A 16849-nucleotide genomic window follows, 5' to 3' on the forward strand; every position below is an offset into this window, starting at 1 on the left:
CTTACCTCTTCATCATTATAAGTATTATAACACGTTTATTTTTTAATGTTGAAAAACCGTTCTTAATAAGTTGTCTGAATGGAACGGGACGCCTGTCAAAGAAGAGGCGTATTTTCTTACTGCAAGAATGTTTTAAGTTTCCAAAGACAACATTCGATATTGTTTTTATAAATATACGATACACAAATAATCGTAAATAATGATATTTAGGTAATAATAGTACAATGTTTTAATATTTACAATTGTTTCTGTCTTATAGAACATGCATTTGAAAAAAAAACTCATTGAAGTGGGTTCAATAAAAATTTATTCTAGTCGAATAAAAGCTAGAAAAACACCTCTTCATAATGTCAATGTCAATGATGTCACAGAATTAATAATATAAAAGCTTCGAATTCCATTCCTTACTTGTTGCTTTTCTTATGTTTTCGCAACTGTATTAAAAAACGTCGTTCGATACACGTGCGGAAATGTCATTCTTCACTCGTCCCGAGTCTTGCCACTCGCCTACGGCTCGTGGCAAGATATCTCGGTACTCTTGACGTAGTGACATACTTTCCGCACTAGCATCGAAATGTACTATTCCAGATGCGTTTATGACGCTGTTCCTTCTGAACCTAATAAAGCTGTGGATTTCACTCAAATATGTATCTTTAGCGGCCGTTGCTCCGAATTTAGCACTTTTACTATATGCATTGCTCTAGTCCATACTATGGACTAGAGCACTCTGAACCTGGAACTATGGACTCCATAGTTCCAGGTTCAGAGTCTAAGTGGTAGTAGGTACGTATATCCGGGCGTTTCTTTACCCTTATGAGGAACGCCAAAAAACACATTCACAGGTTCTTTTTATATTTTTTCATATATTTTACAGTACATATGGTGCTACTTTTTCGCACTAGTGCGGGAATGAGCACTTTTCGTGCATATGTCGAAAGTTTAAAGGGCCATATGTACTGTAAAACGTTGTACGATACAGGTGCGAAAAGGTAATTCGCAACTCGTGTCGATTTAAAACACTCTCTGCGGCCGTGTTTTAATTTATCGCCACTCGTTTCGAATTTCCTCTTTTCCGCACTTGTATCGTAAATAACTATTAAATGATATGTCACCCTTTTGATTCTCTTATAATGGTAATTTTACCATGCACTCTTACTTACAGGCGGGATACATTCTGTTCAATAGGTACTTGAGACTTAAATAAATAAATAAATATGATATAATATTATGTAGGTACCTGCTTCGTTAAATTTTGTAGCGTTGTTCACAAAAGTGACCTTTTTCTGGAATGTGTTTCACCTCATTATTGTTTTTACTAACAGAGGTTATGTTTTTTAAGACAATTTTGTTTGTTTAATACATAGACATAATATATTACTTCGTAGACCGGCCTTACGAGCACTAAGAATGGGGCCGATACCACAGTATTACAATTGATACATTGGAGTCAAAATCGCATTTAGTTACACCTGTGGCCTATTTAATAAAACTACAAGTTATAATTTATAAGCAGAAGTCTCTTTTTAACACATAGGGTTAGAAAGAGACTTCCACTTGTAAATTGTAACTTGTAGCTTTATTAAATAGGCCACAGCGCGCTCAGTCGTGTGGCGAATTGCGCAGTGGGAAAGGCGTCGGTGTTCGGTCGGAATTGTATGGTGACCCATTGGTATAAACAAAGGATAAACGTATGCGTCGAAACTCTGGGACCATGGGGGCCCAGTGCGAAATCCCTTTTTAAAGATATTTCCGAGCGCCTTGTAGACGCCTCTGGTGACCAGAGGGCTGGCAGCTACTTTAGCCAGAGACTAAGTCTGGCCATCCAAAGAGGTAACGCTGCCACTGTTTTGGGCCTAGGGAGCATTTTTATAAGTTTAATTTATAAGTTTAGTTTAGTTTTACAGATTAGTTAGTTTATTTAATTTTAAAAGTTCAATGTTATTATTATAAATAAAAATATAGGAGACTAGTAATTCTTATTCTAATTTGTTTTAACTGGTACAGAAAAGGTTTGTTAATTCAAAATTAATGTTATGAAATATCATTTAAAAGTCAATTCTACCAGCCAACATAAGGAAACAACTCAAAATTTGCATTTGATTACTTTGCCACACATGTGGATAAAACTCAACTTTCTCGTCAATTTTTGAACAATCAAGGGCATTTATGAGCTGGTGTGGTAAAAAAATATTTACATTTATTATTACAATATCAGTTAACTTTTACTTTACTTGTAGGCTAACTTCGAGCTGTCAAACCAATTGGCAGAATTCACGAGGAATGGTGTACCTCCGTTAGAAGGTTTCGAATTCACTGACGACGACCAGCCTCACTACCGCTACCTCCTGTGGGCCGAGGAGCGACCCAACATTGACGGAGTTTACGACTGGACTCGTGAGTACCTACCTCACTACTACACTTATATGTATACCTTGTACTAAATATAATCGTAATTTAGCGTATCTGGTGAAGGTCGTTTTATTGGTATAGGTAAGTTACGTTTTAGTTCCACGTATGTTGAGTAAGGGTAGTGATGTTTAAACACTTTAAGGTGCTAATACATGTACATACGTAAGAGTTTCAACATTTTATTAATTTGACATACCTCCCAATAAACTGAATGAGTTGGTACCTTCTCGCAAAGCAACTCCATACCTGCAAGGTATCAATTCTAGAAAGGATTAAATTGGTTGATGGATGTACAGGCTGGCAATTTTATTTAGTACTTACGTAACTAGTACAAAATAAGTTGAAAAGTAAAACTAGTCTTTTTTATGCAACAGAAATTAATTGTCTTAAAAATAGCATTCTTTCGCGTTGATACACAAACGCAAACGTTTTTTTATTTTAAAATTTTCAACGATATCGCAGCTCTAAGGATATTTTTTCCCATTTTTTGTTGTGTTGCTTTTAAAGCGTTTACACTATTGTATTTAGTACACAGTCCCTTGTCACTATGATTGACCACTAACTATAATCCGTTGGATTTAGATCAGGCGAGTAGGGTGGCCACTCTTTTGAACTTATGAATCCGGGTAATTTTTCATTGCACCGCTTGGCTGCTGCACACTATTGCAAATACCACCCCAAACCATAACTGAATCCGGCTTTTGGCGATGAGGAATGACTGCGGCTTCTCCAAGGCGACTAGAAAAGTACATTCTGTCATTTTTGTGATTATAGGCCTGTTCAATACAAACAAGTTTTCATCAATAAATAGTTATTTGTTATACAAGGGTGCAAAGTTGTATTTTACCCGCGAGTGTTTCAACACACAAAAAGTAAAATACATTTGCACCCGTGTGTAACACAAAACTTTTCCCCTCACTATAGCGAGGAAAGTGCAACATCCACAGGCGTTAGATCATCTTCATCACTGGAATCACTTATTTTTGTACGATATTATAACAGAAAACACTGGAAATTCTGATTTTTACGTGAGTCGGTGAGAAGTGCTTTTAAGTAAAAAATTTGTTGACAATGTTGACATTTCTGTTCTGACGTATAAAATGTCAACGATGCGTTTTGAAATTACATCGACTCAACTTGTGCGTTCAGAATTATATTTAACATCATTATAAAAAATCTAACGTTTCTTATGGAATTTTAAGGTTTATGACTTAAAATTATTATTAAATAAAGCTAAATTTGGTATTTTTTATTAGATTCTCAAACCATTTATTTAATGATAATTAATATCGAAGAAACCATTATTATGAGCGTTTTACGTTTTGTTATCTGTCAAGCTACTTAAACATGCTCCATTCAAGGTCAAATTACTTTCCCCACTAGTGGATAAACTGCGTTTTTCCCCGCATGTTTTAACCCTTAAATGCATAATGATGTATATATGCATCGTATATTTGATGGTCCGTGGCTCAATATGCAGCTATCCAAAATCACATTTATTACTTTTATACAGCATGACACATCTATTTCAATTTATTAAAAAGTTATACAAAAAATCATGCATTTAAGGGTTAAAGGATAAAAGACGGCTTTCCGAGCTAGTGAGGGGAAAAAGTACATTTTCCCACTTTTCCAATAAGAAGGTATAGAGGGAAATGCTAGGAATACAATTTCTGACTTCGTAGCTTTGTTTGGACTAGTTAGGTGAACATATCAAAAGTCCCCGGCCGTAACCCTGGTGCTGGGGGGGGGAGAGTGGGGTTTGAAGGTTCCATTTTTCGATTTTTTGTTTATATCTCGGAAACTATGCGCCTGAACGACATGGCCACTTATACAAAATGAAAAGTGATTTAATTTGTTACAAGTTTTATTAAGTCAAGTTTTTCGATATCTTGTATAGTTTTTGAGATATCCGCTCTTGAAGGTTTGAAGAGAATTAAAATCATAACATCTATCTTGTATTAACTGTAGCAAATCTTTTTCGTGAGTTAACTCGAAATATTCTTTTGGGCACAAGCAACCAACCACCAACCTCTCACCCCATCAAGTCATCACCATCTAAAGCATATAGCTAACCTGTATATGTTGAGTAAACATATTTTTCCCTCACTAGCTCGGAAAGCCGTCTTCTATCCTTTAATACAAGCGGGGAAAAACGCATTTTATCCACTAGTGAGGAAAGTAATTTGACCTTGGATGGAGCGTGTTTAAGTAGCTTTTGACAGATAACAAAACGTAAAACGCTTACAATAATGGTTCGTTCGATATTAATTATCATTAAATAAATGCTTTGAGAATTTAATAAAAAATACCAAATTTAGATTTGTTTAATAATGTTTAATAACCTTAAAATTCTATTTGTTGAATATAATTCTGAACGCACAAGTTGAGACGATGCAATTTCAAAACGCATAGTCAGAAATGTCAACATTGTCATCAAAAATTTTCTCACCGACTCCGACACGTAAAAATACACAACTTCCAGAGTTGTCTGTTATAATATCGTATTATCGTAAAAAAATGAGTGATTTTAGTGATGAAGATGATCTAACGCCTGTGGATGTTGCACTTTCCTCGCTATAGTGAGGGGAAAAGTTTTGTGTTACACACGGGTGCAAATGTATTTTACTTCTCGTGTGTTGAAACACTCGCGGGTAAAATACAACTTTGCACCCTTGTATAACAAATAACTATATTTGGCTAAGACTTAGCTTGTTGTCTTTTCTCAGATAAATATTATGGATTGGGCTTGTCAATTTATTACCATTTTGCCGATGCGTCTCGCTCTCGCTAATACATATACGGACAAGTACGAGCAAAATGCACGCGCGAATGTTAACTAAATGACATTGACCATTTAGATAGGTACCAAAATGTACGTTCGAATTAGACAACCTATTATAAGAACATTTTTCCGTCTCCATCGTCCGTCTAAAGGGGCCCACTGACTATCAGTCCACCAGACGATATCGGCCTGTCAGTTGTTCGGAACTGTAAATTTTTTGTTCTAACTGACAGGCCGATATCGTCCGGCGGACTGATAGTCAGTGGGCCCCTTAAGCCAACTTTGCACCGACTTGAACAGAACAAATTGAGGGTGGCATTATAAACGTTCTGTTTTCATAGAAATTTTACAGTAGTGTGATGACATGCCCACACTTTGTCATTGCAAATGCCATGCAGAGTTAGATTGCTCCGAGTCTATTAGCTTTAGAGTAAAAAGTGTACGTATCATCTATACTTTCCCCATTATTTCGTGATATAAGATTTTTCACATAGTCAGAGGCTGTAAATTATGTGAATATAGTTATCTAGAGCAATTAAAAAAAACCTTGTTAATTTAAATGAGTATTTCAGTTGAGTTATTTCGTGCTCCGTGCCCAATCTTTCCGTGATTTCAATTATGACCACCGCCACTAGAGTGACTCGCTAACCTAATAGATTTTGCAACCAACTGTGCGACAGCGTCAACATTTTCATGTTTTCAATGTGTAAATAGAATATTCATTATTCTAGGTATTTGTGTTTGGCAAACAACTTATGGGTTGGTATTTGTTGGTTTTGCGTTGTATTAGAAATATAGCTGTACTGATTTTTAATACTATAGATATGTTTAGAATACTGTATCTCAAAACGTTAAAATCTTAAAGTTTTAAAAAGAAATAACGAGTTGTGTGCAAAAAAACACACACTCACAAAAAAAAAACTTTTTTTGCCGAATTTGACCAAAAGTCATTTAACATTTTTTGCTCCTTATTACCTCAGGAATGTGTGGTTAAAATCTGTCGTGTTACTCGAGCCCACGGTGTATACCTATATGTACATGTGAATGAAGATGAATGTTACCTTACGGATCGCCATTTGTCCGCCGTACGTAGCGAAAGCCATATTAATTAGCGGCCGCTAATCAAGTGGTTCCACGAAGAAAGCTATGTGATAAATGATTAAGCTATGCGTACGTATAACATAATCTCCCTTCTAAACCTTGTTCTTTTAAGAGGCCGGTGTCGATTTTAGTCGCAAAAATGTAAAATTGATAGATGTAGTCGATGAAATTGTACACCTTTTGTTACCAAATTGAAATAACAAGTACTGATTTCTATTAGCACGTCTTCTTATCTTGCCTTTTCTCAGATCAATTTTTTTAAAACGGACTCACTAAATTAGTAATGTTTTTTTTTCTGAAGGACGTTTAGGCAAACGCGCGTAAAGCACTGATTTTGTCGCTCTTATTTATAAATTTCGTAAAGTTTGGACTGCTAAAAATGGTAAATTTGTATTATGCATATTCTGTACTTGACCTTTATCAGATTACAATTTTTGTTATATGACTTAGAGTTCGAGGAAATGGAAGTTAAACGAATTCAATTTTCTCCAGAAATTACTTCAAAACAAGTGACAATTTCTCTGCAAAACCGACTTAGTTTCAACGTAATTTTGATACTTAAACAATCTACAACATTTGCTGAAACTATTCTTATACATCAATTTGTATAACATACCACCATAATTTTTTGATGGATTTTTAAAAACTGCCCCTTCTCTTCATATATTACTGGTGACGCACGCGCGCGACCTCATTATTAAAAGGCAAGATGAGAAAACGTGCTAAAAGAAACCAATACTTGTTATTTAGATATTACGTAACAAAACGTGTATAATTTCAACGACTAAATCTATCAATTTACTATTTTTGCTCCAAAATCGACTACGGCCTCTGGACGATACACGAATAAATGGCGCAGTCAGGTCAGGTCTATTAACACATGAAGAACAACGATCAACCTAACTTATCAAATTCACATATTAAAGCTTTTCCACTTTGAGGTACTTAGTTTAGCGCATCGCACGAGGCTAAATTCATAAAATGTGGTGTATGCGGTCACTGTCTAAATATATGTTTCACTAAAATTTGTGGTGAAAAGTTTGTTTATGAAATGCACTAAACCAGGTATATAACTGTTTCACAGTCAAATAATTAGGCCCAAATTTGTTCACTCCTCCCTCAAATCGACAAGGGAAAAAAACCTAAATAAACTGTGTTGTATCGGTTTTTTTGGTGTTATTATGTGGTTGTTTATTTATTGCAGAAAAATCATGAAAAATAGTACATTTCGATGCTAGTGCGGAAAGTATGTCATTACTTCACGAGTACCGAGATATCTTGCCACGAGCCGTAGGCTCGTGGCAAGACTCGGGACAAGTGAAGAATGACATATCCGCACGTGTATCGAACGACGTTTTTTAATACAGTTGCGAAAAAATAAGAAAAGCAACAAGTAAGGAATGGAATTCGAAACTTTTATATTATTAATTCTGTGACACTGACATCATTGACATTGACATTATGAAGAGGTGTTTTTCTAGCTTTTATTAGATTTTGTTATTATTATTGATCCCACTTCAATGAATTTTTTTTTTTTAAATGCATGTTCTATAAGACAGAAACAATTGTAAATATTAAAACATTGTACTATTATTACCTAAATATCGTTATTTACCATTATTTGTGTATCGTATATTTATAGAAACAATATCGAATGTTGCCTTTTTAAACTTAAAACATTCTTGCAGTAAGAAAATACGCCTCTTCTTTGACAGGCGTTCCGTTCCATTTAGACAACTTATTAAAAACGGTTTTTCAACATTAAAAAATAAACGTGTTATAATACTTATAATGATGAAGAGGTAAGTAATAAAATATGAAATATGCATATTTTTCGTGTTCTTACATTAACAGTAGGTTTTTATGTTGATTACGACGTATAAAGTTTTACTCTGTTTTACTCTGTAGAAACTTTATTAAACATGATGTTAAAATATTTTCATTAAGGAAACTGTAAGTCTAGCTTTAAGAAAATTTCCAGTGTTATGTATAACTATAGAAGACTGTTTGTTTCTTAAATAAATAAATAAAAATAAAATAAATAAAGGAAACTAATATTAACACTCATCAATAAGTAGTCATGAATTGGAACAAGTAACAATTTAAAAAAATTGGAAAAGTAAAAAGCACTAGTTCGCGAAAACCAACTTTCCGCACGCTAAACAGCTACGAAAAGTAGCACTTTTTGAGCAACTGTATTAAAAAATCTATTTATAATAGTTCCGAAAAAAACATATGTCAAGTATGTTGGACGTTGCCAGGTTCGGTGTAAAGTAATGAAATAGCCGCAAAAGGAAAAGACGTCCAGTATTTTGGACGTTGCCGGGTATACAGCACTTTATGTTTATTAGTCAAACTTATTTTTTTTTTTATAAATATAGAATAATTGCTGTTTTTTGTTAGAAATACACACCGATAATTTCAACTTATGTAATGAATTTAAGTATAACCTATATTTTTTTTTATTTTTGTTGTTTCAACAACAACTTTATAGCTCGTAGGTGTTCAAAATTTACCAGTCATTAACGTCATTATTTAACATTAAAAAAACTTAGCGGGGTATCGTAGGATGCAGTAACATCTGAGCAATGGTTTTTACAATAATGCAAGCGTTTTTTTTTTTAATTTCGTAAGAAATTTCTCATTTGTAATCGGGTCATTCTCTTGATGAACGAAAAGGAAAAAAAATCCGTAAAAAATATATTCTTTATTGATTTGGTTCATTAAGTTGTCACACGGCTAGTAATGACTTTTTAAAACGTTTTGAATACCTAACATCCCTGTGTTCAATTTATTTACCACAAAAAATACCAGAAAATTTAATAATTTTACTCTTCGCATACTTGGCAACGTCCAAGATACTGGACTTTGCAAAAGGGCCGTATAATCGACAATGGGAAAAATACTGGACATTACACTTTTTAAGTGTATTTTACCCATAAATACAACACATTTTTATGTAAATTATACTGCAACGTAAGAAATAGTTAGTAACCTATTACATGTTTTAACGCTATATATATAATACTGTCATAATACTGTCATATAAAAAAATATTGAAATACGGGAAAAATGACAGTCTGTCGGATGCTTCCTTGCAAGCTCTCCGTTCTGTAGGACTTTGACAAAAATAATCTGTTCACAATGGTTCCCAATATTTTTTATTTACTTAAAAATACCATATTATTTACTTACGCTACCAGGAAAGTATCGCAATGCTTTAATATTTGGTGCAGATTTTTTTTTCTTGGGATGTCCAGTATATTGGACGCTATCGATTTAAGGGTTGGAAATAAATAAAATAATGTTACTTGTACTTAAAACATAATCTAATATAATTCAAGCAACCAAACTATTCCCGTAACACACACACACAAACACTATTACATAAGTGGCTCTTAAACTTTTAAAATTACATTAGTTACTCCGCTACTAACATCTTAGTTTTAGTATTACATAGTTTACTTACTTATTAATTGTTTAGTTTATACCTTATAGTATCATAGTTTTGCTTTTAGCTTTTAGGTAATCTCTAAGGAAGAGCGGTGTTCCTTAACACAAGTATTTATATACTTAATAAGTATCATAATTTTTAAGAAAAAAAAAACCGACTTAAATGGGGGATGCCGCTGAAAGTTCACTTATTGTTGATGATGCACTCTTAGATTCCAGACAATGAAATGAAAAAGACAGCATCTTTTGCCTAATAATGTAGAAAAGGAGGTAAAACCACCCACTTTTCTAGTAGCATTTCGTTTCTGTAAGGGTCGCAGTTCTAACCTAACCTAACCTACTTTTCTGATAGCATTTCGTTTCTGTAAGGGTCACAGCTCTAACCTAACCTACTTTTCTGATAGCAGTTCTGTTCTGTGAGAATCGCAGTTCAAAACCCAACCACCCACCTAACCCACTTTTCTAGTAGCATTTCCGGGTCCGGGTCTGGGACCGGATCAGAGTCCGGGTCCGTGTCCGGCTGTCCGGGTCCAAGTTTGGGTCAGAGTTCGGTCCGGGTCCGGGTCCGAGTTGGGGTCCATGTTCAGACCCGGGTCCGGGTCCGAGTCCGGGTCCAAGTTTAGGTCTGGGTCCATAACGAAGAGAAAAAATCGCCAAACGTGAACTATGCGTCATTGAAGAGTTCCGTTCTGATCATCATCAGCAGTTCCACTTCATCAAATGTCACTTTTTAAAATGGAAGTGCTGGATTTGTTTATAAAAATACAAAAATCACTATATGTATGCCTTTCACATTTGAGGAGTTTTCTCGATTTCTAATGGATCCCATCATCAGAACTGCTTTTTGTCAAAAACGGGACCAATCTGTATGTATATACTTACAATCAAAAAAAGAATTTTCAAAATCGGTCCAGAAATGACGGAGTTATGGAGAGCCAAACATTAAAAAAAAAACAAAAAAAAAACAACCGAATTCAGAACCTCCTCCTTTGAAATCTTGAAGTCGGTTAAAAAGGGACACCAACCTGTATTTTGTTAAAAGCGCTTGTTGTTACTGAATAAATCATTTTTAATTTTTTTAATTTTTTTTAATTTTTATTTTATTAAATGTAAACTTGTCCTTATTTTCTTTAATATGCACGAAGAACTTAATTTTTAGAAGGCAAAACTTAGACCAATTTGTAGCCTCCGCCACTGTATTAGAAAATGCAGCACTAATTATACTTACAATTAATATAAATACATTAAAATTAATTTTCAAGCAAGGGTCCATTGGTAATTTATTTAGCAATCAGCTAATTTATCATACCGAAAGAACAGTGGATACTTCTTATTCACTAGTATATTCAGACATACAGGGGTTATCATAACAACTAAAATTTTAAGGTGAAATCAAGTTATAAATGTAATATATAATCACTGAATTAGTCAGAAAATGGCCCGATTCGATGGTACCTAGATTATGTTCCGTAAATTTATTTCGTATTTCGGTTGCGAATGGCCAAGCGAAGCTCTATTCCTGGATTGAATAATTAAGTGCCGCCTGTATGAATCTTGGTTACTCACTGACTCATAACTCCTAGAAGGTATCAATAGATCGAGGGCAAAGTAGACCGATGGTGGCTGAAGCACGATTGATGGCGAGCCCGCGAGCCCGCGACCTAGTTGCGTGAACACGTCCCCACGCCGTCGTACCCACGCCCGCCCGCCTGTAGCAGCGCCCATTCCATGAGGCGCTCAGCTCACCTTTCTCATATCCTTTTTATATCACAATCTTAATTTTTTAAAGATGCTTTGTTAACAATAAGCACCGAAATAAGGCAACTTTTTTCTTATTTGCATACAAGTATTATTCCAAGGTAGAGGGTAGTATTTGGGGGGTTTGAGGTTGGGGGTTCAGGGGTTGGGGTTTGACGAGTCAGGGTTTGCGAGGTTAGGGGGTTGAGGGGGCGGTGAGTTGATGGGTCGGAGACTGAGGGGTTGGGAGTTGAGGGATTTGAGGTTAGGGTTAGGTGTTAAGGGGTCTGGGGTTAGGGGTCGGGGAATGGTGGCGAAAGGGTTGGTGGTTTAGGGTCGAGGGGTTCAGTGATCAGGAGTTGATGTGCTGTGGGGGGGTTTAAGGGATTGGGTCAGTGGCGGGGCGGAGAATGGATTTAATGTAGTGACAGGCATGTTTTCCCAGACGGACTCGAGGAAAATGAAGAGTTAAAAATGATTATGCTTTTCATTCATGCGTCACGCTCTTAACGATGCCTTAAAACTAAAAATGGAAAAATAAAAACTATTTACAAAAAAAAGATAGCCGACTTCAAAAAGGATGAAATAAATATTATCCTTTTTAAAGTTCCGTATTTAAGTATATGCGTTACTAACTGATATGTTTGAAGTCGGTGCCAAACCAAGTAGTAACAATACCAGTCAAAAATAATCAGCTTTATGTCTATAAATCCCATTACAACTGTACTAATATTATAAACGTGAAAGTAATTCTGTCTGCCTCTTGTTACCTTTTCATGCCTAAACAACTGCACCGCTTTAGCTGAAATTTGGCATGAAGGTTCCTTGAATTGTTTTATATTTTGAAATGTAGTCCTCTGGATAAGGGACAGGAAATAACTCAGTCTTAATACCACACTTGCGTGCTATGGACTGTTCAAAAATTACTAAGAAATGCTCTTTAAGAAATACGACGGTTCGACCGTGTGTTCTAAGGTGTGTTCTTAGGTACCTACAGAAAGTTCGTTCATTGTCGTCGTGTAAGGCAATCCAACCTACATACTTACAGGTTATAGGTTTTCGCGGGCTTGGTTTCGCAACTCGACGTCATATTATCTCGTACATACATACGAGTACGAGTATAAGCGATTTATCTCTCCTAATCGGATTTTGACGTTAATGGACGTAGCTAATTAATACTAAAATGAAAGTTCAATGTTATTGTTATGTTATGAGGTCGTTTTAAGTAGGTATAGTGTAATGTTGTAACATTTGCCGTAGCTACATCAGCAAATTTATGATTAGGTACTTTGAAGGCTCGAGGCGAACGCTTCCTGCGTGCGTGTTAAATAGGCCCCACACCAAGGCCTCCCCACCGGCCCAAATTATAATCGAACACGGGCGCGAAGGGGAAATCTAACCAAACAGAAGGTCGCCAATGTGAATGGCCCTTCTATAGCAATAATACCCTTCCCACCGAAAACTATCAAATTATTGCTAAATATATTTAAACCGGGTCACTCACGTAATATAGATCGAATATACGCTCAACATGTTTCAATCCGTTTATGAGATTAATCAATCATAAAAACAACAAACCCCTTAAATGATGCTTGTATTAACGGGCGCTGTGCTTTTCGTTCTGGTTTAGAAATATTTACGAGATCAGAATTAGTTGATTTAGAAGAGCTTTTACAATATACAGAATGAATTGTTTTAATGGGGCACCGAGGGCAGCTACCAGTTCCCGCGGGCTGGTACATAAAAATGGTCTAAAGAGACCATCCCACTCTTTAAAGTATAATGTGTGCCATTTACAGAATTTGGAAAATATGTACAGTCAGTGACAATATCGTTAATTTTGACTAATTTTCTGAACTTCTTAAATACTAACCTAAGTTAGGTCATGCACTTTTTTTCGCCAATCATTACTATTAGGCTCCAGGATGATAACATTGTATAGAGACATTGTATGAATTTTAGGATAAACAGTTTAGAAGTTATTTAAGATAATTTTTAAGAAAAAAAAACCGACTTCAATGGGGGATGCCGTTGAGAGGTTATTTATTGTTGATGGTGCACTCCAGACAATGAAATGAAAAAGACAGCACCGTTTGCCTAACTAAAAGGAGGTAAAACCACCCACTTTTCTAGTAGCATTTATTTCTAATGCTGGTATGTTAACAGCTCTTTCTAATCGAGTTGGGGATGTTTGTATTTTAATTTCTATTTCTTGAATAATAAATTATGGGAGTTGAAATTATATTTTTTATTTAAATTTTATATCTGGGGATTTTTCTATGAGGATAGTTGGGGTTATAATTATTATAGCTGCAATAACAAAGAGAGCTCAAATTCCTTTTAGATCTCTGTAAGGGTCACAGTTCTAACCTAACCTAACCCAATATTTTGATAGCATTTCGTTTCTGTTTCTTTCGTCACAGTTCTAACCTAGGTTAGGTTAGGTTAGGTTAGCATTTCGTTTCTGTAAGGGTCACAGTTCTAACCTAACCTAACCCACTTTTCTGATAGCAGTTCGGTTCTGTGAGGATCGCAGTTCACAAAAGTTCAAATGTCACTATTTTATGTAAATTCTGGATTTGTTGATGAAAATACAAAAATCACTATATGTATTCACATTTAAGGAGTTCCCTCGGTTCCTTATGGATCCCATCATCAGAACTCGAGCTTGACGAAAATGTATTTTTAAAACTTAACTTGCTTAACAAACATAAAAAAGGAGACAAATCGCCAAACGTGAACTATGCGTCATTAAATAGTTCCATTCTGATATTTCTGATCATCATCAGCAGTTCCACTTCATCAAATGTCACTTTTTTAAATGTAAATGCTTGATTTGTTGATGAAAATAGAAAAATCTCTACATGTATGCCTTTAACATTTGAGGAGTTTTCTCGATTCCTCATGGATCCCATCATCAGAACTACGTTTTGACAAAAACGGGATCAATCTGTATATATATACTTACAATCAAAAAAAGAATTTTCAAAATCGGTCCAGAAATGACGGAGTGATGGAGTAACAAACATTAAAAAAAAAAACGCGTGTCCGACTCGCACTTGACCGGTTTTTTTAAGTGAAACTTATTCTATCGCCCCAATCAATCAAATTCTACTTTATTTCTAGTACTTAGAGTTCATAGTCTTTAAAATTAGCATACGACTTTTTGATTTCGAACATCACGGATACAATACTTAATTCATTAAGGCTGATATTTGCTTGTAATTTGTATGTCATCCAAATAATAAAAACAGAAGATTTAACTGTACAGAGGATTAACACTATTTGACAACAAGCATACTCGTACATGAATAAATATTATTATACACACTATTATTATAACTACTAAAATCATGAACCTTCTTTTTTGTGTTGTTGCCGGGCTTTAAGGTATCTAGTTAAGGAGAACTCGTTACTGCCGCGACGTGCAGTCGCGGGCGCGACTCTTTTAACTGTCGTATTAACAGACAATGATCATAAAATGTACGACGTTGATAACATGCCCTTATTGGGCCATATCTTGCCAGGATATAGAATATTCCTTAACTAGCAGATTAACACGCATATTTTGTTACCAACATAATTTGTTCAGAAAATAATTTGTTATTTTTCCATACGTAGCCTACACTGATAAGTAGTTGATTTTGAAACTGATACATACTCCCTGGATATTGTCCGGGTCCAGTTGTAGTCACCACAGACATTATGGAAAATACTTTTACACAATTTGATGTATTTCAATCATAGCTATGCCCGATCGTTTGATATTTTTTTCGATTTTTACTTTATTATAAGGGTAAGGAGCTTTTAAAGCTTTGTATGAAACCTGTTTTTTGCTCCTAATTCTTATAATAAGTAATAAAAAAAATCTAAAAAAATCAAACGGTCGAAATACATCAAATTGTGTAAAAATATTTTCAATAATGTTAATATCCAGAGAGGAAAATGGGGAATACGTTTGTATGGAAAACCGGTTTCGAGGCGGTCGTCCCCATTCGTCTTAACTACGGCGCGAAAAATATGATGTTGTTGGGTTCATATTTTTATACAATTTATCTTACAGATGTATAATGAATGTAGCACGTGGTAGGGAATTAACTACGCCGCGAAAAGTATGATGTTATTAAGTCCATTTTATTATACAAATGACAACCGTCAAGTTTTCATGTAAGTTTTCTTGCTGTGTATCTCGTTTGTACCAAATAAGTATATATAAAGTACCTACTAGAGTAATATTATATCAATATCATATCAAGATTAGTTTTAACGTACAAATGCGGCTCCTGGATACCTATTACAATTTGTGATGAATTTAGCTAAAGTTCCTCTTTTACTAGCATCAGTTCCAGTGGTTGTAAACAGTACACAAACTCATTGAACATATTAATTAAATCCTGGACATTTACTTCTTAGCTAAGTAAATAAATTTGTATTTACAAGTGTCTCTTATATTGAATAAAGGCTTATTTAATGAATTTAATCAATTAAGTAAATAATAACTGAGTCTACAAATTACAAATTTCAAACATGGAGCGTCTATCGGAACACTTCGGCCACACTAACAAGAGAAGACTTAACTAAGTTTATTAGTTTTATTACCAGACAAACCCAAACTCAAATTCAAATTGGCCCAAAAGAAAAGCTATAAACACGCATTTAAAGCCTGGCGCTGTGCCGCGTAGTACACCGTAGCACGTAGCATTTATACGCTTCATCAGGCGTGGCTCACTCCGCGATTTCGTCGCGTCGCTACAAGTACTTGCGGCCCACACCAATTTTGGTGTCTAGCCATGTAGCATAATCGGATTAGGACTAACCTCGAAATTCCTGGAACAGTCCTGAAATTTGGTCTTCTTCTTCTTCTTCGTCTTTGCCTTTATCCCATTATTTGGGGTCGGCTCTCCTCGTTCTCATGCGCCAGGACCGCCTGTCCTGGGTTGTCTGTGGATTTAATTGGGCTCGTTCTAAATCCTTTGACACGGTGGACCACCAAGTCGCCGGGCCGGCGCCCTGGCCCTCTTTTGGTTTCCTGAAGGGCCAGTGCCTTTTTCACGACATGGTCATCGCCACGCCTCATAATATGTCCATACCACCTCAGCCTCTGTTCGAAGAGTTTCTCAGTGATGGGCGCTATTTTGAAACTTCCTCTGATATGCTCGTTACGCACTTTATCAAGTCTAGTTACACCCGCAGCCCATCTCAGCATCCTCATTTCGTTGGTATGGACTTTTTGTTCGTGCACCTTTTTCAGCGCCCAGCACTCAGCACCATATGTTAAGGCAGGTCTTATTGCCGTTTTATACACTTTGCCTTTGGTCTTGACCGGCATTCTTCGGTCACACAGAACCCCTGTGAGATCTCGCC

The 16849-nt window shown here is 35.6% G+C and overlaps 1 protein-coding gene across 1 annotated transcript in view; it reads left to right on the forward strand.

Annotated features, from left to right (window-relative positions):
- Positions 1–16849, forward strand: part of LOC134754471 (uncharacterized) — a 169613-nt gene that overhangs the window by 63540 nt on the left and 89224 nt on the right. Inside the window, exon 5 of the mRNA XM_063690805.1 lies at positions 2238–2394. Within this exon, the coding sequence (XP_063546875.1) occupies positions 2238–2394 (157 nt within the window). The remainder of the gene's footprint in view (positions 1–2237; positions 2395–16849) is intronic.

This window comes from Cydia strobilella, chromosome Z, assembly GCF_947568885.1.
Source record: "Cydia strobilella chromosome Z, ilCydStro3.1, whole genome shotgun sequence".
Classification (NCBI taxonomy): domain Eukaryota; kingdom Metazoa; phylum Arthropoda; class Insecta; order Lepidoptera; family Tortricidae; genus Cydia; species Cydia strobilella.